Source organism: Diospyros lotus, chromosome 11 (genome assembly GCF_014633365.1).
Source record: "Diospyros lotus cultivar Yz01 chromosome 11, ASM1463336v1, whole genome shotgun sequence".
NCBI lineage: Eukaryota > Viridiplantae > Streptophyta > Magnoliopsida > Ericales > Ebenaceae > Diospyros > Diospyros lotus.
Window position 1 is genome coordinate 9,015,132 of NC_068348.1, and position 24,770 is coordinate 9,039,901.

The window sequence follows — 24,770 nt, forward strand, 5'->3', positions numbered from 1 at the left end:
AGGATCCCCCGAGTAACTTTTGGACGGATCTTCTCGCTCTACCGGCTTCTCTATCGCCTTGAATTGTTTTTGCTCCTTGTTACGGTAGCTAGCTAATTAGTATAAATAACAGTGTAATTGGGCTATTAGGATGTAAATAATCGTTAAGCATAGTTGGGGAAATGTCCTAGCATGCGGAAACACATGAAGCGCACCCAAGCGCAAGCTGTAGCCACTTGTAAGTGCACATGGGCGTGGCCCAACGGCTTTTGGCGCCCAAATGAGCTTACTGATCAAGAGCGCCTAAAGAGGATGTTGAATGAATTTGAAAATCAGTTTCCCTCCATCTCTTCTCTAAATTCTCTCTAATTCCCTCCATCGTTGATCTCTCTCTCTCTCGATTACTTCAGTCTCGTTCTCGATCCCTCGAGAACCACTGTCAGATTTAAGAATTTGACACTCCTCATCATTTACACACCCCAACAATGCTGTAAAAGCATATTTTTCTTCCTGCTTATCGTCGTACACCAGAGGTTCACTTTCAACAGTTTTCTCCTCAAAGATTTCTTTGTTATAGTCGTATTTATCTAAAACCTCCCCTCTCGACTTATAGAAAAATTCAACAGGGATATTGAATTGACACTCCTTGAACAGCATTATGAAAAACTCCTGTAGCTCCTCACGTATCGCACGACCTACTTCGTCGCGCATCTGACTGAACTTATTATCCAATCTCTTTTCTCATGCCTCATGATTCCAGTCAAACTCCTCACGAATTCGATTGTATCCCATAGAAACTGTAGCATTCTTCCGCTGCAGCTGAGACTCCAATTGTTTCACACGCGTGATATCTGTCATGGTAGAAATCTCACGAGCAGAACAAGCCAAAGGCCAAGAAACTGGAGCTTTGTACATCCTAAATCCTACACTTCCCTCTGTATCTACCTCACAATAGTCACCTCTGAAATTGATCCAAGAAGTGGCAAATTGCAAACGATGTTTTGCTTCAAGGTCAAGCCTATTTTAGGATCAAAAGAGGTTGCACACTTAGAACGACTTGGTCGGCTTCCTAGAGTCCCCTAGATCTCTATCAGAAGTGAAAATCGATCGCTACATCGGTCACCTTCACAACCGAGATGACCGGAGTTAAGGAACTGATCTCGATCCCCTGCTGATCCCGTTTTCCGTGATCGCCTTCAAATTTCGAGATTCAAGCTCCTTGCGTCGGAATCAATTGGCAAAGTCGTGCGGGTAGGGAGTTCACCTAGCTGTCGGAAATCACGACCAAGGACCTTGCTCTCTTGTTAGTCCTTTTGAAGATCGAACAGCAAGCGTCGGGTTACCAATTCAACTCCTTGAAACACCTCCTGAAAGTTTGATTAATTCTGTTGCCGCTAGGGATCGCCTAACAATTGGTCGATTTCTAGAGCCTAGGGGTCGGAAACTAATGAGCAAAAGAAATCGGAGGAATCCGCCTCTCACAATGGACTCCACCTACATGTTTGAGCTCGAGAATTACCGAAATCGTAGCCGTGGTCAACCTCCTGCTTGCCTCCAAGAAAATTGATCAACTCTTCCCCGTATATGAGTCGTTTGACTTCCCTTCGGAGACGTCTTATCTGCTTGTCCTCAATTTCTATCCAACCTTACTGGATTTCAAACAGAGTCTCAACTATCGGTTTCGTCTTCAAGACTTGGACTCGGTTTCGTCTTCACTGGGATCTGCTTCGTGCCTTCTTTGATTAGCTCTATTGTCATCCTTTAACATTGCCTCAATTCTAATTAACAGGCTCGGCGACAGAAATTATCTCCTCGTTTGATCGACGCTAATATGGCTGTTGAAAATCGCTCGAGGCTCTGCTTTGATTGCGCCTTCCTTCTCGCTATCTACTTGCGATCAAAGTGAATTCAAGATCGCTAGTGGAGTCTCCACTTGATCACCGACCACTGGTTAGAATTCACCTGAATTCTTGAATCAGTCTTGATTCCTTTCGAGTGCTTGCATTCGCTTATCACACCGTAACCAATGGAACTCCTCAAAGTCCTTGTACTCGCTGGAATCACCCGAAGTCTCTGCTCTATCAATTCAGCCAAGAGTCATCGGAATCAACTGCTACTAATTGTAGCAATTACAACCAAGGAACCTGGCTAGCTCGTCGTCGAAATTCGCCTTACCGCAATCGCCAAGGGAAATCGCTCACTTCAATTTGGACCTTAATCATTGAAATTGATTTCAGTGGCCTTCAACTGAATCCAAACCCACAACCAAGGATTGATAGCTGTGATACCATTTGTCATGAACCTAGGGTTTATGATAGATTTAAAAGGTATTTGGAAGAAATTGGGGAAGTTATTTCGAAAGAAATGGGAAGGAATTTAGGGAAGAATAGAACAGAGAGAGAGAGATTAGGGAGAACCGAGAGAAAGAGAGGGAAAATTGAGAGAGAAATCGAGAGAATTCAAGAAAGGGAAATGATAGAATTCATTAACAATTCGAAACATACATTCTCCAAGTACTATAGCCTATTTATAGGCTGTCTAGGCATTGTAACAACTGAAAAGTACAATAGGTAAGCAGCAATGTATATCAAGAAGAAAATACATGTATTAGATTATCCCTAATATATCCTTGGGTTGTGACAGGGTATTCTTAGTGGGGGATGAAGTCTACCTTAAGCTAGGCCAACAACACCTCAAAGCCTTATCCCAACAACCAATCTCCAAGCTCAGCCCTAAGTACTATGGGCCATTTCCCATAGTAGAGAAAATAGGGACAATAGCCTACAAGTTGCACCTACCGGAGGAAACAGAGATGCATCCGGTGTTCCACGTCTCCGTCCTCAAGAAGGCCATAGGTACACAACAATGCAACAGCTCGCTGCCTCCCATGACCAGAGAAGAAAAGGAGGATGCCGTGCCCGCAACCATCTTAGATAGAAGAGTGGTTTGTAGAAATGGAGCCCCCCTCATCCAAGTCCTAGTCAAATGGTCATCTTTCCATGAGGACAACAACACTTGGGAGTACCTCCCAGACCTTCTTCGACAATTTCCAAATTCTGCTAGCCTACTACATATTTCTTGAGGACAGGAAATGCTTTAAGGGGAGGGGATTGTTATGTTAGTTGAACATTGGGCCAATGTAATAGGCTGTAGTCATTGATTTAGTGGACCGGGCCTGTGTAGGCATTGATTTAGTGGGCTGAGGCTTGTATAAATAAAGGCCACGGATAAGGATAGTTGGAGGAATGTTCCAGCATGTTACTGGGCAAGTTGTTAAGCATGTGTGTGTGTGTGTGGGGGGGGGGGGGTGGGGGGGGGGGCGCATAACTGCTTTTTGCGCCCATTTAGGCCATAGATTAGTATAAAAGCAACTGATCTACGCCTTTACCCATATGTTGAATGAAATTTGGAAATTAGTTTCCCTCTCAAACTCTTTCCCTCTTTCTCTCTAATTCTCCCTTCCCCCCTCCTCTCGCCTTTCTCAATCAATCGAGACTCTCTTGTCAGATCAGGAATCTGACATATGGTTTCTTAAGTTGTATTTGGAAGTTCTTACTTCTATATAGTTGTACTACTCGATCAAAGGAATATAGTGAAATTCATTATTCTATTCTTTAATTTTTAAAAAATGCCTTCGTATAGTCAACCAAAAGAACGTTGTAGTTAACCAGGACATGATAGATACTAGATAGTCAAAACTTAGTCTACTGAAGCAACCTAGTTGACTGGAAGATTGATACAGATATAGTTGACCAATAAAGACCTAGTAGTTTGCCAAGGTTCTTCCTGCTATAGGGAGTTGTCAGCTGGAACCTAAATTTAGTCAACTGATTGTCATCTCAACTGAGTAATCCCTTTTGTCAATTGAATTTGAGTAGAAAATTTTAAGTTCAATTCAAACTTCAATTCAATCAACTGAATGTAGCTCTTATTCGACTGAAACTGGACATAATAATACCTGGACATAATAATGTTTAGATCTAGTTGAATGGAAGAAGCTTTCCATCAACTGAATTTTTGAATTATGAAACATGGAATTAGTTCCAAAAATAACGTGATTCAATTTAATTGCTTATTCTTTCCTTTTTCTTGATTTCAAAGGTCAAATCTTCGATTACCTATAAACTTGCCTCTTTAACACCATCAGTTAACAATCTTGTAAGAATATCTTGAGAATATTACTTGAATATTTTTTATAGATCTGTTATATTTTCTTTTTAATATTTCCATAGTTGTTTATTACCTTTTTAGGTTTTTCTTTATTAGCTTTTCAGGCTACTCAAAGGCTTCATATATACCCATTGCATACCTTCTACAAGATAATTCAAGAATACAATATATAATATTCTTCTTTGAATTTAACATATCTGATTTCATTTGTTTATGTATTTAACTGTATAATTGTCATCATTTTGCAGATATTCAAGAATGCCTGAGGACTTACTGCCCACTGTTATCTCCTCTCTTCAAGCAAGGATTGAAGAAGGCTTTCCACATCGAAGTGATCGGACTAGTCTGCTGGTAAGTATAGCTTAATATTTTTATGGATTTATTACAACAACCAATGCCATTGAGTGATGCCCAGGTCAGCAACCCCCTATCCTGCTTTTATTTGGAAGCAAAGGTCAATGATAAATTGGGATATAGACAAGCATGCTTTCTTTGTCTTGTGGGGTTTAATCATCTGTTCAGGTCCACTCTATTGAAGGCTTTGATCATCTTTTTTTTTTTTTTTTAATTATTTTAATTTTTGGTTTCATTGTTTTCGAAAACCTTGTTAACTGAAGCTTTATTTTCTTATTTTATTCATATATTATCCTTATATGCAAGGGGCACTCGCTCCCATATTTTTCTTTCTATTGATCAGGGGGATAAGATATGAAGGAAGGATTAGCTTTTACTCTGCCTTGTTACTTTGCTGATATTAATGATCATATATTATCTTACTAACTTTTACAGGCTTCTGCCATTAGTTGCTTGACTGCAGCTTTATCTTCCTCACCTTCATCACCAAAAGTTAAAGATCTGTGTGTAGCAGAACTATGTAGAGGTTAGCTTTTATTTGTTAACTATGATCTTTTCAGGTCACAGATGTTGAAAAAAAAATTAGTTTCTTTTCTTCAAGATATCTGAGATTTTATTTGTTTGTTTTGTTGTCATAGTTATCTTGTTTGTTTGCCTGTTGTGGTTAGTCTTTCTGTTTTTCTATTTTATTTTTTAAGGGTGACAGTTAATATACCTTCAGTTATTCATCTATGTTGACTGTAGAAAATTAGTTTGGTCATGGTAAATTTTTTTATGGCAATCTTTACATTTATTAGTTATGTTGGCAATAAGTGTGTAGATTCTTGGTTGAAGTGTAATTATCAAAGGCAATTAATTGGATGTTGAGAAACCCTATGACCATGTGTGTTGGACCTCTTGAGCCATGCTATGGATAGAAAATTGGTGGTGTGTATTTTGTTTAAAAGTTGTTTGGCTTGCACATCAATCTAGCCAATAGTGAGTCGATCAGTAGGGGAAATGGTGAATTAGAAATTTTATGGGGCTGTTTAGCTGTGGAAATTTTTTCCAATTTTCTATCCACAACTTTCTATTAAATCTTTAGTTTTTCATTGTCGATTGAACATTTGAAGAATGTGTTCAAATTTTATAAGTGCAAAAACCTAATTTCCTATATAGAAAATTGGAATACATGTTCAAGATAGGGAGGGAGGAAGGGAGCTTTTCTTTTGTGTAACTTATGTAGAGGAGATGAGATGATTTGGGGGAAATTTTGTGGAGAACTACATTTTCCAAATCACCAAATTTAAAATTTGAAAAACTCATTTTAGGTGTTTTCTTAGTTCCGTTCAATTTTGGAGAATCATGTTTTCCAAATTTTCATTTTCTAAACAACAACAACAACAACATATCTAGCCTTTATCCCACTATGTGGGGTCGGCTACATGAATTCTAGACTTCCATGTATTTTTATTTTTTGTCATATCTTCATTGAGATCCATACACTTCATATCAAACTTTAATGTCTCTCTCAAAGTCTTCTTAGGTTTGCCTCTACCTCTTTTTTTGATTAATTGTTCCATTTCATCAACTCTCCTCACAGGAGCGTCTCTTGGTCTATTTGTCTTCATAGGATATGTCGAGCTCATCGATTGGGTCTTGTAGGGTTGAGGTTGTTATCAAATGGGGTGCCAGAGGGGTACAAGAAGAGACTTACCTAATATTTGGTTGAGTGGTAGCTTTACTCTTATTGAGAATACATTTGATTATGTCTTCATTTTGATGCCACATTTGCTGATCTATGTTACATAGACTTGGGTGCAAGTATGTATCTAGAGGTCATATGTGTCAAATTCATGATTTTTAGGATACGAGGATACGTAACCTATTGTTAAGATATAAGAAATATCTTGGAGGATGCGTATCACTTGCCCAGATATTTCTTTCTCAGTCAGTGTTGTCAGTTAGTTTTTACAGTCCCCTTGCGATAGCCACTGGGATGCGGTAGTCTGGATTCTCAGGTATATTAAGGGGGCTCCAAGTAGAGGGCTATTGTATGAGGACAAATGTCATACTCAAGTAGTCGGATATTCTGATGCTAATTGGGCAGGTTCTCCCTCTGGTAGACGGTCTACTTTAGGATATTGTGTTCTGGTTGGAGGAAACCTAGTATCTTGGAAAAGTAAGAAGTAGGAGGTTGTTGCTAGGTCGAGCGCAAAAACAGAATATCGTGCTATAGACTTGGCATCGTTTGAATTTATCTGGTTAAAACAATTGTTTCAAGAGCTCAAGTTTGGGGAGATATCACATATGAGATTAATTTGCGACAATCAAGCTGCATTACATATTGCTTCCAATCTAGTCTTTCATGAGAGGACCAAACATATCGAGATAAATTGTCACTTTGTCCGAGAGAAGATTTTATTTGGTTGTATTACCACAGATTTTGTTAATTCTAATGACCAGTTAACAGATGTTTTCACTAAGTCTCTTAGGGGTCCTTGAATTGAGCATATTTGTAGCAAGCTTGGTGCATATGATATATATGCTCCAGCTTGAGGGGGGAGTGTTGAGTTATATGGTTATAGTCTAGGGTTAATCTTATGTTAGAGCCCATGGCCCATGACCCATTGTATTTGTATATATATATAGGTGTATAGTCTATGAGTTTAATTAAGTGGTATATACATATTAAAAGCTAGGGTTTTCTTCCTAAGCTTCACATATCCCATACCCATTGTCTTTAAGATCAACTACTACCTTTTCTAAAGGTAACAACATAGCACATTCCGGTCTCTTTGTGTCATTGATGTCCCGTCTCAATGACACTTTTGATCAGGGATATGTTTAAGGTTAAACTCTTAGGTGTATCAAGGATCTTACAATTGAAGTCACACCTCAATTCCTTTCTACACAGAGTAAAGTTAGGAACTTTGTCTTTAGGCATCTTGTATTTAAGTAATTGATGAATAAATAAATAAATACAAAAGACAAAGCTTGCCAATAGATAACATGAACATGAAACAATTAGATATATTACTCAACAAATATATCACATCATAATGTATTGTCACAGACTACTCTTGAATTCCCTTACTACCCTTAAATTTCTTGTTGTAAATGCTAGTATAATAGAGGAACTAACAGCACATGTAGCGGTAGTTATAGGGCGGGAGTAATAAGAGCGGGAAGCTCCTTTTCATTCGAATTTGTAAGTGATCGGTATAAAAGGCTGATCGCTCATGACAGAAGCATGAATACATTGATTCCAATTCAGAACACTCTCATTCTCCCTAAAATTCTCTTTCTCTCCCTCTAATTCTATCCCTCTCCTTCTCTCTGTTAATTCTCGCTTTCGCGTGAGTTCTCAAAGAATCGAGAGTTCATCGCTGTTAGGCTGCACCTGATAATTTGGTATTAGAGCGATCCCGGCCAATTCAGCTGCAAACAGATCTGGTGATGGTAGATGGTACAAGGATGAAGAACATGGAGGCGCAAACTACACCAATTCGGGTCCACAGTCTCGGACTTGCTGGCGCGAGTAGATCAGCTCAAATTGGGATCAAATCGTAACCACGAGGCAGTCATTTCCATTAACCGCAAACTAGATGGGGCGGTCACTCAGATCAGGGAAGAGGTAGGAACGCAAATCAAGAGTAGCTTTAAGGCTTCATGGTTATGTTTGCGCGGCAACAACCGGTAAGTCTCTCTCCAGATTTTCCTCCTCGGGATAGAGTGGATCCGATTCTTCTTAGCCACGGGATGAGTCAGAGGAGGCCGGTAGCCTCGGAGGCTGGGGAGGAGCCGGGGGAAATAGGAGATCACGTGACTAGCTGGAGACAAGGAGGAAATGGTACCCTTGGGCATCTGGGGATACCAATGCCAAAATTGGATATCCCCATGTTTGATGGGAATACACCCCGCTGGTGGATTAGGCTATGTGAAAGGGCCTTCAAGTGGTTTAGAATTCCGGAGCACCAGAAGGTAATCATGGCTGCGACCTACTTAAACGATGCTGGTGATGATTGGTATCAAGGATGGGCAAAAACAAGGGAAGAGTGTCCTCGGGTAGAGTTTGCAACAGAACTCTGTGAGCGGTTTGGAGAAAGGCGAATGACTGATGTGGTGAAAGAATTTAACAAGATTAGGCAAAGTGGATCGGTGGCTGAGTACCAGAGGAGGTTTGAAGAGTTGAAGGCACTGATGCTCAACCATAACCCTTACCTCATGGAGGCTTATTTTGTCTCCAGTTTTATTAGTGGTCTGAATGAAGAATTGAAGCCTATGGTGAAGGTGCTACAGCCTTAGACTCTTAAGCATGCTACTGATAGTGTTCGGTTGCATGAGTTAGCAGTGGTGGTGCTCATGAAGAAGCAACAGTTGGTGAGTAGGGGAGGAACACACAATCTGTTAACTCTCGTGGGAAGGGCTCAGATCAGAGAAAATTGGAAGGGAGTACAAGGAATGCGGAATTCACTCCCACCAGCTCCCATAGCTCAATGGGAGAAGCTAATAGAGTAGAGGAGACATGCCAATCTTTGCTATAAGTGTGGGGATAGGTACTTTCCGGGGCATCAATGTTAGAAACAACTGCTGTTGTTGGAAGGAGAGGAGGAGTGCTTGGGGGAAGAAGAGGTACCGGAGGCCTATGACGGAGAGGAAGACAATGGTGAGATTTCGTTGCATGCCCAGAGGGGTTTAGCTAATAATAAGATTATTAAAGTGGAAGGAAGAGTGGAGGATTGCAAGCTTATGATTCTCATAGACAGTGAGAGCACCCACAGTTTTATAGATGAAGAATCGGCTAAGAGAGGCTGAAGTGTTCATTAATTAACACTCAGCCACTGGCAGTGACCGTGGCTAATGGTAGTAAAGTGGTTAGCCAATTAGCTTGTGCAGGTTTTTGCTGGACTATACAAGGGGAAAGCTTCAAGACAGATCTTAGGCTGCTCAAATTGGGAGGTTGCGATATAGTCTTGGGAGTAGACTGGATGAAGCATGTGAGTCCTATATGCTTCGATTTTAATAAGATGGAAGTCACTTTTGAGAAGGATGGGAGAAGGTTGATGCTAGTGGGGAGCAAAGAGGTGGGCATGTGTAAAATGATCACTGGTAAGAGACTATAGAAACTACTCAAACGCAGGATGAACATGGTGACTTAGCTTTTTTCCATCCAAGCAGTAGAAGGAGAAGAAGAGGAGCCCAAAGAGCAAGGTGATCTGCTAGTGGTGGTAAGCAGCCCGCATCAAACTACTTGGGAGGTAAGGCAACTTGACTCATTAGATTTACTGTTGGTTGAATATGAGGATTTGTTTAAAGAGCCTATAACCTTACCTCCACCTCGAACCCATGACCACACCATTAACCTTAAACCCTAATTTGAACCTTGCAATTCTCGGGCCTATCGTTATTCCCCCAGCCCAAAAAATAGAAATCGAGAAAATGATCAAAGAAATGCTACAAAACTCTAATCTAGCCTAGCCATAGTCCCTTTGCATCCCCGGTATTGTTGGTTAAAAAAAAAAGATGGTTCATGGCCTTTTTGTGTGGATTACCGACAGCTAAACACCATGACTGTCAAGGACAAATTTTCAATTCCACTTATTGAGGATCTCTTGGATGAATTGAAGGGGGCAACTATTTTTTCTAAACTAGACCTTTGAGCTGGCTATCATCAGATTAGAATGAGCCTAAACGATACCCATAAAACTGCCTTCCGTACTCATCAAGGCCATTATGAATTTTTGATAATGTCCTTTGGCCTCACCAATGCATCGGCTATATTCCAATCCTTAATGAACCAAATCTTCGAACCACACCTTCATACCTTTATATTAGTGTTTTTTGATGATATTCTAGTATATAACTGAGACTTTAACCAACACATTACACACCTAATGACTACATTTGAGATCCTTAGAGTCAACCAATTGTATATCAAAAAGTCAAAAGTGTTACCTTTGCATAAAAACAAGTAGAATATTTGGGGTATGTTATTTATGGAGATGGGGTCAACATTGACCCCAGCAAGGTGGCAACTATGCAAGAGTGGCCAAGACCTGCAAATCTTAAGTTCTTAAGGGGCTTCCTCAAGTTAACAGGGTACTACCGACGATTTGTGAAAGGGTACGGTGTAATAAGTCGACCACTAACCCAATTGTTAAAGAAAGATGCATTCAGGTAGGGGTCAGAAGCTGAGGCAACGTTTGAATAGCTAAAGAAGGCCATGAGTGAGGCGCCCGTGTTGGGATTGCCGGATTTCAACAAAACGTTTGTGGTTTAAACAGATGCTTGTGATAATGGGGTAGGGGTAGTACTGATGCAAGAGGGCAGACCCATAGCCTTCCTCAGCCAAGCTTTATCCCCACGACATGAAGGGGCTAAGTATTTACGAGAAGGAGTTTGTGGCAGTCTTATTAGCAGTGGAAAAATGGAGGCACTACTTGGAAGGAGGGCAGTTTGTGATGAAAATTGACCACCAAAGTCTCAAATACTTGTTGCAGTAGAGACTCCACACATAACTACAGAAAACGGGTATGGCTAAGTTAATGGGTCTTGATTATACAATACAATATAAAAAAGGGAAAGACAACATAGTGGCAGACGCTCTATCCTGCTGTATGGAGAAGGGAGAGACCACAACCATTTCAGCGGCCATACCTAAATGGTATCAAGAAGTAGCAAATAGTTATGAGCTTGATGAATCGGTGAAAAAGATATTGGAGTAGCTAGTGTTGGACCCTAATAGTAAGAAAGGGTACACATTACATAATTGGGTACTAAGATATAAAGGGAGGATAGTGGTTGGAGATTGTCCATAGCTAAAAGACAAGATCCTCCATGCCTTACATGGATCTCCTTTAGGGGGACATTCAGGGATTCAAAACATCTACATCAAAGTCAAGCAACTTTTCTTTTGGCCAAAGTTGAAGGAAGCAATAGTTCAGTTCGTTATGGGGTGTGATGCTTGTAAACGATGCAAATATGAAATAGTGGCCACACCGAGACTCCTACAACCTTTAGAAATTCCAGGGCAAGCATGGGAAAGCCTGTCCATGGACTTTGTGGAAGGGCTTCCTAAGTTAGAAGGAAAGAACTACATAATGGTAGTGGTTGATCGGCTCACAAAATTTGCCCATTTCATCAGGCTATCCCACCCCTATACTACCCAAGAGGTCGCGCGAATATTCTTGGATCAGGTCATTAAGTTGCACGGGGTTCCCAAGACCATTATTTCTGACTGTGACAAGGTCTTTACTAGCTTGTTTTGGTAGGCTCTATGGAAGAATATAGGGACCAAACTAAACATGTCATTAGCCTACCATCCTCAAACGAATGGGCAGATGGAAAGGGTTAACCAATGTTTGAAAAATTACTTGAAGTGCCTAAGTTTTGAACAACCGAAGTAGTGGTACAAGTGGCTGGCTTTAGCTTAGTGGTGGTATAATTCTAGCTACCATAGTTCTATACGAAGATCACCATTTAAAGCTCTTTTTGGATATAAACCCCCTTTCCTACTAGTGCCCCCTGAGTTTGTTAAAGTGACTGCGGTAGATGACTAGCTTTAGCAGCGGCAAGGAATTCTTCAACAGTTGAAGAAAGACTTGGCTATGGCAAGAAACCGAATGAAGTAACAAGCCGACAAAGGGCGAAGTGAGAGGGAGTTTTCAGTAGGGGAGTCAGTGTACCTAAAGTTGAGACCAATGCAGGTGAGGGCGGTGACTGGAGAGCCCACTACTAAATTGAGCCTGAGGTACTATGGTCCATTCTCTATAACAACAAAATTGGGAAAGGTCGCTTACTAGCTCCAACTACCGGAGGGATCTCTAATTCACCCGGTCTTTCACGTATCATTGCTCAAGAGAGGTGTAAGAAACCAACCTACTAGTTCCTGCCTACCCACCAAGAGTCCAGGACCAAAGTTACCAAGGGAATCAGAAGCTATCCTCGACAAAAGAGTGATCCATAAGCACGGGATTACCCTAATGCAAGTGTTAGTGAAATGGAGTCAGCTGCCTACCAAAGACAACACTTGGGAATACCTCCCAGAATTGCTCAAACATTTTCTGAGAGTTGCCAATCTACTTTATATTTCTTGAGGACAAGAAATTCTTCAAGGGGAGGGTAATTGTCACAGACTACTCCTAAATTCCCTTACTATCCTTAAATTTCTTATTGTAAATGCTAGTATAAGAGAGTAACTAACCACACATGTAGCGGTAGTTATAGGGCGGGAGTAATAAGAGCAGGAAGCTCCTTTTCATTCGAATTTGTAAGTGATCAGTATAAAAGGTTGATCGCTCATGACAGAAGCATGAATACATTAATTCCAATTCAGAACACTCTCCTTCTCTTTAAAATTCTCTTTCTTTCCCTCTAAATTCTATCCCTCTCCCTCTCTCTGTCAATTCTCGCTTTTGCGTGAGTTCTCGAAGAATCAAGAGTTAACCGTTGTCAGGCTGCACCTAACATGTATCAAGTACAATTTAACTCTTAAGTTGTAGGACATACACTAACAGGTAACACTTATATCCCTTTTGAGTAGGTGAATAGGCTATAAAGGCACAACGAAGAGCCCTAGGATCAAATTTTTCCCTTTGTTGCTTAGACACATGTATAAAGGCTATACACCCAAACACTTTAAGAGGAGGAGGAGTATGAAGATGGAGTTTTTGGAAGTGAGATGTGAGACACTAAAAAGGACTGAGATGACCTAGCACCCTAAAAGGAACCCTATTGATCATATATGTGGTAGTTAACACTACGTCACCCCAAAAAGATTTAGGCATAAGATGTTGATGCAAGAGAGCCCTAGTGACTTTTAGGAGATGCGTCATATTTCTTTTAGCAACTCCATTTTGTTTAGGGGTATAAACTCAAGAGGATTCATGAATAATCCCCTTTTGTTGGAAAAACTGATTTAAAGTGATGATTGAAATAATCCATTGCATTATCAGTTCTGAACCTTTTAATTGACACTCCAAATCGGGTGAGAATCATTCTATGAAAAGAAGGTAGGATGTTACTAAGGGTTGTTTTATCTTTCAATTAGTAAACCCAAGTCATCCTAGTACAATTATCAACAAAAGAGACAAATCACTTAACCCCAGAACAGTTGGAGATTTTAGAAGGGCCCCACACATCAGAATGCACCAAAGAGAAGGGAAAAAAGGATAGTTGATTACTGATAGCATAGAGAACTCTATGATGTTTAGACAATTCACACACCTCATATTGTAATTCATTAATATTCAAACCAGAAAACAAACTTGGAAACATTGTCTTTAATAAAGGGAAAGGAGGATGTCCAAGTCTATGATGTTGAAGCCATACATCATATTGGGTAGAGTTTTGTTGGGAAGAACAGGCTAGAGTGAGCTGATCTGCAGGTGATTCATAGGCATTTTGTAAGTAGTACAACCCTTTGTGTGCTTTAACAACACCAATCAACTTCCCCTGTGGCCAGATCCTGAAACACACAGTCGTGAAGAGAAAAGGTTACACGATAATTAAGGTCTTGAGTAAGTTTATGCACTGAAAGAAGGTTGGTAGAGAGGCTATGTGACCCCCGAAAACTTAAAACTGAGAATCAAACTTTAATAAACTTAAATAAAATTTCAAAACATGCTTTATAGCATTCATATAAAATCCAGAGTTTAACATTGAAAACTTTATTTCAATAGAAAGAAAGAAAAAAAAAAAAAACTTTGATTGGCTTATCTAATAGACATCCTAGAAAAAAAAACTGAAATTAAATTCTTGAAATTCTTTCGAACGTGCCATCACGTGCCACGTCCATGCTTTAACCTCCTTATTCATAGCCGCCTAAAGTGGGGGGGGGGGGGGATAAGGGTGAGATAAATCTCAATAAACACAAATGAACTATTAATCGTATTTAAACATGGGATAACTTAAACTTGTAACATGAGGAGACACGATAGATTCTACCAATTTGTGGGGCTAAGAACCTTCGTGCGTAGCTACTAAACTTTGGTCCCGAAACTTACTTGTAATCATGACATGAGGAACCATAAAACTTGATTTCATGAATTTATTTAAACATGAAAATATTTCATAATGCACTTACCTTCAACTTGATTGGAAAAAATAGATCTTTTAACTATTTTCTCCTAATCAAAACCTTCACACCTTGCTATCTTGCTTGTAGTAAGAAAGGAATAAACAAAGAAAAGAGAGGGAGGGGGTCGGCCAACTAAGGAGAGGGGAAGTGAAGAATTATGAAGGGGGAAAGCCATATTTATAGTCAAGAATCCTATTTGATAAGGATCCCAATCAAATATCTTTTTTTTTTTTTTTTCCATAAGATAAATTCAAATCTTAGCTTATCTCTTATCAATTAGAAAGATTTAAATCATATCATATCATATCTAGAGAAACAATTTATTTATATCTATAAAATCAAAGGATTTTACCTTATCTCTTATCAATTAGAAAGATTTAAATCATATCATATCATATCTAGAGAAAGAAAATCAAAGAATTTTACCTTATCTTTTATCAATTAGATATCAATTTATTTATATCTTATCAATTAGATATAAATAAATCCTCTCATTTTGCTCTGTACAACCCCTTTACCTTGCAGTTTGAAGCATGTCTCTCTCGTGTGTCTTGGCTTCTTGCAATAGAAACACCATACTCTCTCTCTCTCTCTTTTTTTAGGAACAGACTGATCTCGTCCTTGTAGTGTTTTTGGCCGCGCACCCTACACCTTTTTGGAAATCATAGTAAATCCTTCCAAATGATGGTCATTAAACATGGCTGTCATCCTATGTTCCTCACTTTGAACTATGAAATAGACCTAATTCAAAGATGGCTTTTTTTCGCGGCTAAGGATCTGTGCTCTTACTTGATCAAATTCATGATTGGGTCCAGCAAAAAACTCTACTATTCTATCTCTTTCAAGCATAGAGGTTAGAATAATAGCATCTTCACTACATACCATCTTGATATCTTGATAATGGTCTAACTCAAGTCAAAAACTATTCATCCTATTATAGTAATCAATCACAGACAAGGATCCTTATTTTGTGTTACTGATTTTAGTCTTAATTTCATGCACAATAGGTGTATTTTGTACCTTTGAGTAAATCCTCTTAACTGTCTCCCAAATGTCCTTAGTTATAGATAAAAACATGTAGTTTTTACTCACCTCGGGTTGTATCGAACTTCGAAGCCATGACATCAACATTGAGTCCTCTATATCCCTGTCAACAAACGTGGGATTCGAGGCTTTAGGGGCTGGTCCAGTGAGATGAGAAATCTTTCCTCTACCCTTCAAAAAGGTTCTCACCAGCTGAGACCATTGGAGGTAGTTACCACCATCCAAACGGTATGAATGGTGCATACTGGGCAGCTCACTGGAAGAAGCACCTTTGGTTGATGGCTCAATTGGTATTGCTTCTCTCGTGGACGTGGGAGAAGCAGTTTCTGAGATCTAGAACATTTTATGGGATGATGACAAAAAAATGGTGAAGGGAGGAACAAATGGATTATCATGGCAATGAAGGCCATAAGAGAACAAAGCTTCCTTAGGTAACAACAGGTTTTGATACCATGTAGAATTTGGTACAAAATATGACGAAAGAAGAAAGGAATTGTAATTCTCTTATTGAGTATAGACACTAGAATACATTTTCTATTAATATGGAAGACGATTACAATATAGGAAAGTTACAATAAAGGAAAGTCTTGTTGTACACTATACAAGGAAATAAAAATATATAAATACAAGAATAGGAAATCTCTAAATCTGAATTAGTTTCTAAACTTTGAAGATAATATCTGTCTTGATTTAGGAAGGTTAGCTCAAGACTTTATCTTCCAATCTCCTTATAGGCTTCGAGAATCAATCAACAATTCTTCTACTCAAAAAGGTTCCAAGCGTTATCATCCCCCTTTCAAGAAAGAGATGCTCCTATGAGAAGAGTTGATGAAATGGAACAACTAGTCAAAAAAAGAGGTAGAAGCAGACCTAAGAAGACTTTGGGACATTAAAGTTTGATATGAAGTGTATGGGCTTAAATGAAGATATGACAAAAGATAGAAATACATGGAAGTCTATAATTCATATAAGCAACCCCACATAGTGGGATAAAGGCTGGATATGTTGTTGTTGTTAGATGTAACATTTGTTGAGAATATCCCTTATTTTGGTCATCCTTACCCTTAGGGGGAGAGTCCAGTTCTAGAGGCTAAGGATTAGTTCTTTGTCCTTCTTGAGCTATTATTCTCTTCTCCCCCCCTAGTTATCCTAGAGGACTCACTAGGTATGACACTAGGAAAGCCTTTACCATCTACTCCTTGTCCATTGCAGGTATACTAAAGGAGGAAAGGACCGGTTCCTTCCCCTATGCAAGCCTCTACATCTAATTGAAGTCCTAGTCCTATACTGTTAAAGCTAGCACTGCCAGCCCTCTTGACAACCCTCTAGGTAATCTATCTACTGAATTATAATACCTGATGCTGAGCCTATTATATCTATTGAATCCATACTTGATATTGAAATTGAAACTTCTAAGAGTGATCTTGATTGGCCTATTGCTCTTAGGAAAGGTACTAGGACCTACAGAAAACATCCCCTACACTTGTTCCTATCCTATTCCAAATTGTCATCTAACCATAAAGCCTTTCTCACTAGCCTTCATACCCTTCCTATTCCCAAAACCTTTTCTGAAGCAATAGAGAATGAGAATTGGAAGAATGCCATGGAGGTTGAGATGGCAGCCCTAGAAAAGAATCAAACTTGGGAGGTTGTTCAGTTGCCTAAATGGAAACATCCAGTGGGATGTAAGTGGATTTACATGGTAAAATATAAATCATATGGGTTCTTGGACAGGTACAAGGCAAGATTGGTGGCTAAGGGTTACACACAGGTGTATGGGATAGATTACCTTGATACATTTGCTTCGGTTGCAAAGTTGAATACGGTCAGGGTACTTTTATCCTTAGCTACTAATCTAGGTTGGCCACTGCAGCAATATGATGTTAAAAATGCATTTTTGCATGGGGATCTAGAAAATGAGGTTTACTTGGAGTTACCACCTAGTTTTGGCCTAACAACCAAGGGCCTGGTTTGGCCATTTTACAAAGGTAATGCTTAGTATGGGATACAAGCAAAGTCAAAGAGATCATACCTATTCATCCATCACTGGGCAACAGGGGGAGTGATAGTGTTGATAGTGTATGTGGATGATATTATAGTCACCGGAAATGATGAAGAAGGCATGAACAAACTAAGAGAATATCTAATTAGAGAGTTTGAAATTAAAGAATTGGGGAGATTGAAATATTTTTTTGGCATAGAAGTGGCTCATTCGAAAGAAAGGATATTTATCTCTTAGCAGAAGTACATATTAGACCTACTCAATGAAACATGAATGTTGGGTAGTAAGGCGGTTGGTGCTCTAACTGAACCTAATCACAGGTTAGGGGAGGTTCTAAAAGATAGTATGGTAGATAAAGGATCCTATTAAAGACTGGTTGGGAGGCTCATTTATCTAGCTCATACTCGGCTAGACGTTGCCTATGCAGGAAGTGTGGTTAGCCAATTTATGCACAACCCGAAAGAAACTCATCTTAAGGTAGTGTATAGAATTTTACACTACTTGAAGGGAACCCCCGAGAGAGGTATTCTATTTAAGAAGGGAGAAATCATGCCCCTTGAGGCTTACACAGATGTTGATTATACTGGGTCTATTGTGGATAAGAGGTCTATTTCTGGTTACTGCACTTTTCTAGGAGATAATCTTATGACTTGAAGGAGCAAAAAACAAAGTGTGGTGGCTCGGTCAAGTGCTGAAGTAGAATTCTGGTTCATGGCTATAGGGATGTGTGAATTACTATGACTGAAAATATTATTGGATAATCGTAGAATCAAGTGGACAGCTCCTATGAGGCTCTACTGTGATAATAATCAGCAATAAGCATTGCTCACAATCCTGTTCAACATGACCGAACAAAGCATGTTGAAGTGGATAGGCATTTCATTAAAGAGAAATTGAACAGTGGCCTAATTTGTACTCCATATATATCCTCAAGTGACCAATTGGTTGGTGTGTTAACTAAGGGATTATCTACAACTGTATGTCAAAGGTTGATAAGCAAGATTGGGATGCATGACATCCATTCACAATCTTGAGAGAGAGTGTCAACGATGATGAGTAATTGATCTTGTCCTTAGACTCGGGCAAGAACATATCACTTGATTGGTTTTTTCTTTCTAAAAGCATAGTGTATATCTTCTAGAAGATAGGTGGCTGTGATCTCTTTCTAAATTTGTTGTATCCTAAATTGTATAGGTTTCCAATTCTGAATTTGGAAACTTACCTATTCTGTTTTGGAAACTTCCTAGTTTGATAGGCAGCCTTGTATATAAATACAGTTAATCCCTTCATGGGAAATAAGATTGAATACTTTTTCCCGTCATTCTTGACACACCCTTTCCTTTGTAATTGCTTAATGTGTTGTTAATTCTAATGTTTCACTTCCTGAGGTAACATTAAGTTGTATGATCAAGAATGGAGCCAGGAGTGGCTATTGGCTGTTGAAGGATGTAAGTAGTAATCCTTTTAGTTTATTTTAGTTTGTATAATTGCTTTACCTGAAAGTCAAATATACTGCAGCAATTCAATCCTCTAATGTCTAGGTTACTTTCTAATATATAATTGCATGCCATGCGCACATATTTACAAATTTTTTAGCTGATTGTTGCTTGCATTCATTGTTGAAACTTTCATTATCTTTTGGCATGCATGCTGATCCCATGTAATGCCTTATTGTTAACCAACTTAGCAATTTAATTGAATCTCTCCAGGTCCTTTTGAGGCTCAAGAAAAGTCTGGCATTCTCTCTGTCATATTTCGATACTGTGAACCTGTAAATAGCCCAACAGTAACCCTTGAGGCTCTTCAGGTAATACTGAAGCTGAGCTTGAAAATGGTGTTGATTACATTCTGTACTGCTTTTTTTCTAGCTGGCAGATGTTGATCATCTGTAGGCAGAATTAGGTCTTAGTTAAATAACAAACAGATGCAAAAGTTTTACATTTAAATTTTAGATCTTTATACACCACCTGACTTTACAATTAGTAAGCTTCCTTTGTACAAATTATATTAGAGAATTTAGTGCTGGATGGCAGCAGGTACAGCAAGTCTGTGTTCTTGTCCTCTCTGTTTGAAAATTTTTGGCAATGTAAACATGGTCCAGGGAAAACATCAGATAGGAAGTCCTATTTGTGTAAGGCAGACTGCTGTCCAAAAAGTAGTTCGGACTCTTGTGCCTCAGACAAACCTGGATTAAACTGTCAGGATATTGTTCAGGTCCCTTTGTTCTTGTATCCTTCTTCTCCTTTTTCTTTTCTAATTCCTTATGATGTGGTACAGATGGATGGAGATGCAATTGCTGTCCTTATACAGTGACTAGTTTGTTTTATTCTTAACCCCCCCAAAAATAATTTTTTTGTTAGTTTTCTGCATATATACACGTTGGTGCACGGTGAATTATGTGTGTGATGATGTGCGTGTGTTTGATCAACGAATGCAGCAGATTTTTAGAAGCTTCCTAATCTGAAATAGGATGTTTCCTAAATCAGACTTAGGAAACTTTCCTAAGAGTGTAAATATGTGTTCTTTCCTTATGTTGTATTTCTTGTGAAAGGTAGGTTTCCTTGTGAGCTTTCTCTACTCCTCTATAAGAGGATACTATCGTGTATATTCGGAATCATTGCGGAATTATTCTAATTATTTCATTCAGACCGATCCGCCTAGAACCCTAGTGTGCCTTCATTGCACAGTTTTTTCCCTTTCCTTTCTTCTAAGCCTTCATTGCTTCTTCTTTGTTCAACTGATCTGTCTGGTGAACATGTCAGAACCTTTTGAAGCTGTTCCCTATTAATAGGGAAGAAGATTACAGAATAAGGAAGTTACAGAAAAGGAAAACTTGCTGTACGCTATACAAGAAAATAGGAAAGATATAAATACAAGGATAGGGAATTACTAAAGCTGAAATACTTTCTAAACTTGGAACATAATATCTATCTTGATTAGGAAGGTTAGCCCAAGATGTTATCTTCCAATCTTCTTCGGGAATCAATCAAATCAATCAACAAAAAGTTCCCTTTTGCTGAAGACGTTCTTTCCTTATTTGTTTTGAACTTTTATTTGGTTGTTCTTATTTTTTTTATGAAACATTTAAATCCTGTTCTTTTCCACCTATTTTGGTTTCATGTAATTAAAGATGTATATTTTAAACGTATTTTCTTTCAGGCCCTTAGAGCTGTGTTGCACAATTACCCAGACATAAGTGTTGTATGTTGGGCACAAGTTTCTTCCACCGTTCATGGATTTTTGAGGCTTAGTTCTGTTGAAGTTTCCGCTAGGCCGTGGAAGGGAAATGCTGCTAATATTGTGGTGTCAGTTGGGGAAAAAGTCATCACTGCTGGAATCAAGGTGAGATGGCACATTATTTCTTTCTTTGTTTTGTGAAATGTTTTTCTTTTCCCCATTCCAATTTGGTTGTGGCCTTCTAATTTTAAATGGATGGCTTAAACTGCATTGAAAAATTGTGTCTTCTCAATGGTGGCTTTAATATTTTCCAAATTATTGAAATTAGAAGTTCCATAAAATGAATTACCTTTTGGATTCTGCTACAACATAGTTTACAAAACAATATCATGCAGGATGACTTGGATAAATCAAAATAGATAAGTCCTCTTATGTTGTGTAAATTTCATCCATAATATGCTCCTACAATCAAAATTCAAGTCCTACATATAAATTGTTTCACCAGCTTCTTAGTCTTCTTGGCTGTCTTCCTTTACTTGGTCGAGCAAAATCTTGTTGTGCTACATTTACTATCTTGGAGCTATCACATTAAGGTTTCCCTTAGCTGACTAATTGTTTATTTGCTCTTTTATCTACTGTTAGTCCTTTTTAACATCATTTTAGCTTCTATGCCATCACATTGAGTGTCTGTTTTTCCTTATGTTTTTGTTTTGATAGGTATTATCACACTGTCTCTATTCCAGTGCATCTACTCTCTCTCTCTCTCTCTCTCTCTCTCTCTCTATTAAATTACTTTAGACTTGCTTTAAGTAGCATAAAGGGATGCAACCTATCTCCAAAGAAGAGCCAGAGCAAAACAAGAGGTCACCAATAAAAGTTAACACACTGCGTACTCCTCTATATATCCCTGCTCAGAAGCTAAATATAGAAAACTGAAAATGGGCTAGATCTCTGTCTATAAAATGGCTGCTCATTCACTTAGTCCTATTTTGTTCTCTTCATAAACCACCACACATGCTAAAATGTCGAACTGTTAAGGTGTCTACCTCTTTGTGTCTCTACATAAACCACCACACATGCTGAAAGGGTCGAGCTGTTAAGGCGTCCACCTCTTCTTACAAACTCTTAGAGGCTGTTTAGTTGTGGAAAATGTTTTCCAGTTTTTTGTTTCCAAATTTGCACAAAATTTCCAGTTTTCATTTCCCACAAAAATTCTGAAAACGAGTTTAGATGTTGTATACAGAAAACTGTTTTCCAATCTAGAAAACTTAAAAATATGTTCAAAATGCTTGTTTTCTAACATACAGAGAATTTAGAAAACTGGAAAACATGTTCAAAAGACATTTCAAATTTATAATAAAAATCAGGTTAATTTGTAAGAGCTCTGAGATGATACACAACATTATATTAACGCTATTGAGATGCACTTCAAATTCATAATAGAAAGTGCACAATTTGCTTACTTACTACCATTTAACAGTGAATGAATTCCTGTTTTACTTTCCATAGAGACAAATGAAACAAGCCGAGAAAATTGTAGATATTGCTTGATTGATTCTCAGAGTAGTATAGAGTATTTATACACAACTAGTTTATCTCCTACATTCTAGGAATATATTTAAATATGTTTTGAAGATAAAATATGACAAGAACTTAAAAAACTGTTGAGATATATTGAATTATTCTGCTACCTTATCTGCTTCCTTTATCCCTTCATTATTGGAGTTTTCCAATCCCTAAATCACCTTATCACTTTATCCTTTCATCTCCTATTTTTTAGGCCATAAGATTAGGAGAACAATCCAACTATTATTCGAGTCCTCCTTTGAATAAACCGTTATTTTATTTCCACAATATCTTTGTTATATTTCCAAGACTTCCTCTCAAATTGGCGAGTGTATATTTTCCATTCCCAAGTTGCATGTAATTTCTTCAAAGCTAGTTGTAGGAAGACCTTTTGTAAAGTCATATGCCCATTGATTGTTTGAAGAGACATATGGTATGGTGATGAGACTATTGTCTAATTTCTCTTTGATGAAATGTCGGTCAATCTCTATATGTTTAGTTCGGTCGTGCTGCATTGGATTTTGTGCTATGCTTATTGTTGATTATTTGTCACAATATAGCCTCATAGATTTTGCTCTTTTTAATCTCAAATTGATGAGAATGATTCCCAACCACAATAACTCACAAATTCCACGAGCCGTTGCTCTTAGTTCTACCTTAACACTCGATTTGGATGCTACTGGTTGTTTTTTACTCCATGAAACAATGTTTCCTCCAAGAAATATACAATAATCTATAGTAGATCTCTTATCTGTCAAGGATCCAGCGTAATCAACATTCGTATAAGCTTCCACAATCAATTTTCCTCCTCTTTTAAATAGAATTCCTTTCCCTGGTGTGGCTTCAAATGCTGTAAGATTCTGTGAATAACTTGCATATGCTTTGCTCTAGGATCATGCATACATCTACTAATAACCCCTACTGAGTAGGCAACATTAGGTCGTGTATGAGATAGATAAATTAGCCTTCCTACTAGTCTTTTGTTAGAAAATATGATGGGATCATATGCAGCAGAAACAAAATCTGATTTTATTTGGTATCACGTTTTTCAAATCTTATAGTTAAATCGAATACATAAATGAAAGGTTACCTTTGCGACGAAATCTGATTTCGTTGCCGATTAGCCCGCCGTATTTCTCCCACACATGAGATGCTGAGTTGGTCCACCCGAAATCGTTAATATCTCCAAGAGTCTTGAGAGAAACGGACTAAGAAATTTTCTGAAATTTTTTGTCTCTTGTCTTGTATCTACGATTAGGGTTTTATGTTCTATTTATAGACAAAAACCCTAATCCTAAGTGCAATCAGATTGGGCTTAATGTGCTAGCATTAAGCCCAGTCCAACTTGATAATTAAATAATTAAATGAATGAATGCACTTTTATTTCAGTAATTCCATAATTACAAAATTGTCATTTTCTCTTTAAAACGATTTCTTATTTGGGTGGGGTTTTCTGGGTTCACAATTAAATTGACAACGAGAATTAATCAATTATTAATTATTGTAAATCATGAGTGACATCTAGCAATATGTCATGATTACCCAATTTAACGTGAAGCGGGTATTGTGAACCTTACATTACGATACCATGCAATTCAGTCTCTCTATCAACTTATATCCCGATGAAATGTGAGATCACGGACAATAGGTCAAATCTCTCAATCTCGTCATATGACCAAATCTAATAATCCAACTTGACTAATATGACACAACCTCTACGAAATCCAAATTCCGTCGTTATATTATCTGGACCAAGGATTTATCGTCAAGTGACTACTGGATCGCATATGATATCCTCCTCGTATATTTTAAGGTGATACCGTGATAGATTCCATATCTGATGCACACATACCTTGTGTGTCACTGAACTAGGCACATAGATATGTACAACTATCCCTGATTAGGACAACCATATAATATTGCTGATATTCTAATCCACCAACACAGATATCCATGTCATCTCAGGTCTAAGGACTAATGCAAATCTGTAGTTAATATTGAATCATTGACTCGTGAGATAAAACCCATGTGATTCAATATTAACAGTCTCGTTTAGTGAAGTCGTTCCTATAACGAGCGTCCACTCATCTTCTTTTTGTATCTCATACAGAGTGGTACGATACCCAACAATCTTATCTTTCAGTATCTTATACCGAACAAGGAGGAAGACGATGTGCCAGCCTTTGCAAGTTGCTAATTATCCGGGTTAGGAACTCTGTGGCCAGGAACATAAAAGCTGTTAGTGAAGCAAGGTCAAAAGTATATGAGAATCTATATAAACGACTTGATACAAAAGATGGAGAAGGGGATATATATAAATTAGCTAAAGGAAAAGAAAGAAAAACAAGGGATTTAAATCAAGTGAAATGCATTAAAGATGAAAATCAAAATGTATTAGTGAATGAGGGAGCGATTAAG

The 24,770-nt window shown here is 38.3% G+C and overlaps 1 protein-coding gene across 2 annotated transcripts in view; it reads left to right on the plus strand.

The window, feature by feature from the left end:
* The window catches only part of LOC127813768 (uncharacterized), a 122,628-nt gene that overhangs the window by 21,288 nt on the left and 76,570 nt on the right, over window positions 1–24,770 (plus strand). For both annotated transcript variants that reach the window (XM_052354907.1, XM_052354906.1), the window contains 4 exons: window positions 4,398–4,500; window positions 4,939–5,029; window positions 19,319–19,416; window positions 20,769–20,951. In XM_052354907.1, coding sequence (XP_052210867.1) covers window positions 4,398–4,500; window positions 4,939–5,029; window positions 19,319–19,416; window positions 20,769–20,951 — 475 coding nt within the window. The remainder of the gene's footprint in view (window positions 1–4,397; window positions 4,501–4,938; window positions 5,030–19,318; window positions 19,417–20,768; window positions 20,952–24,770) is intronic.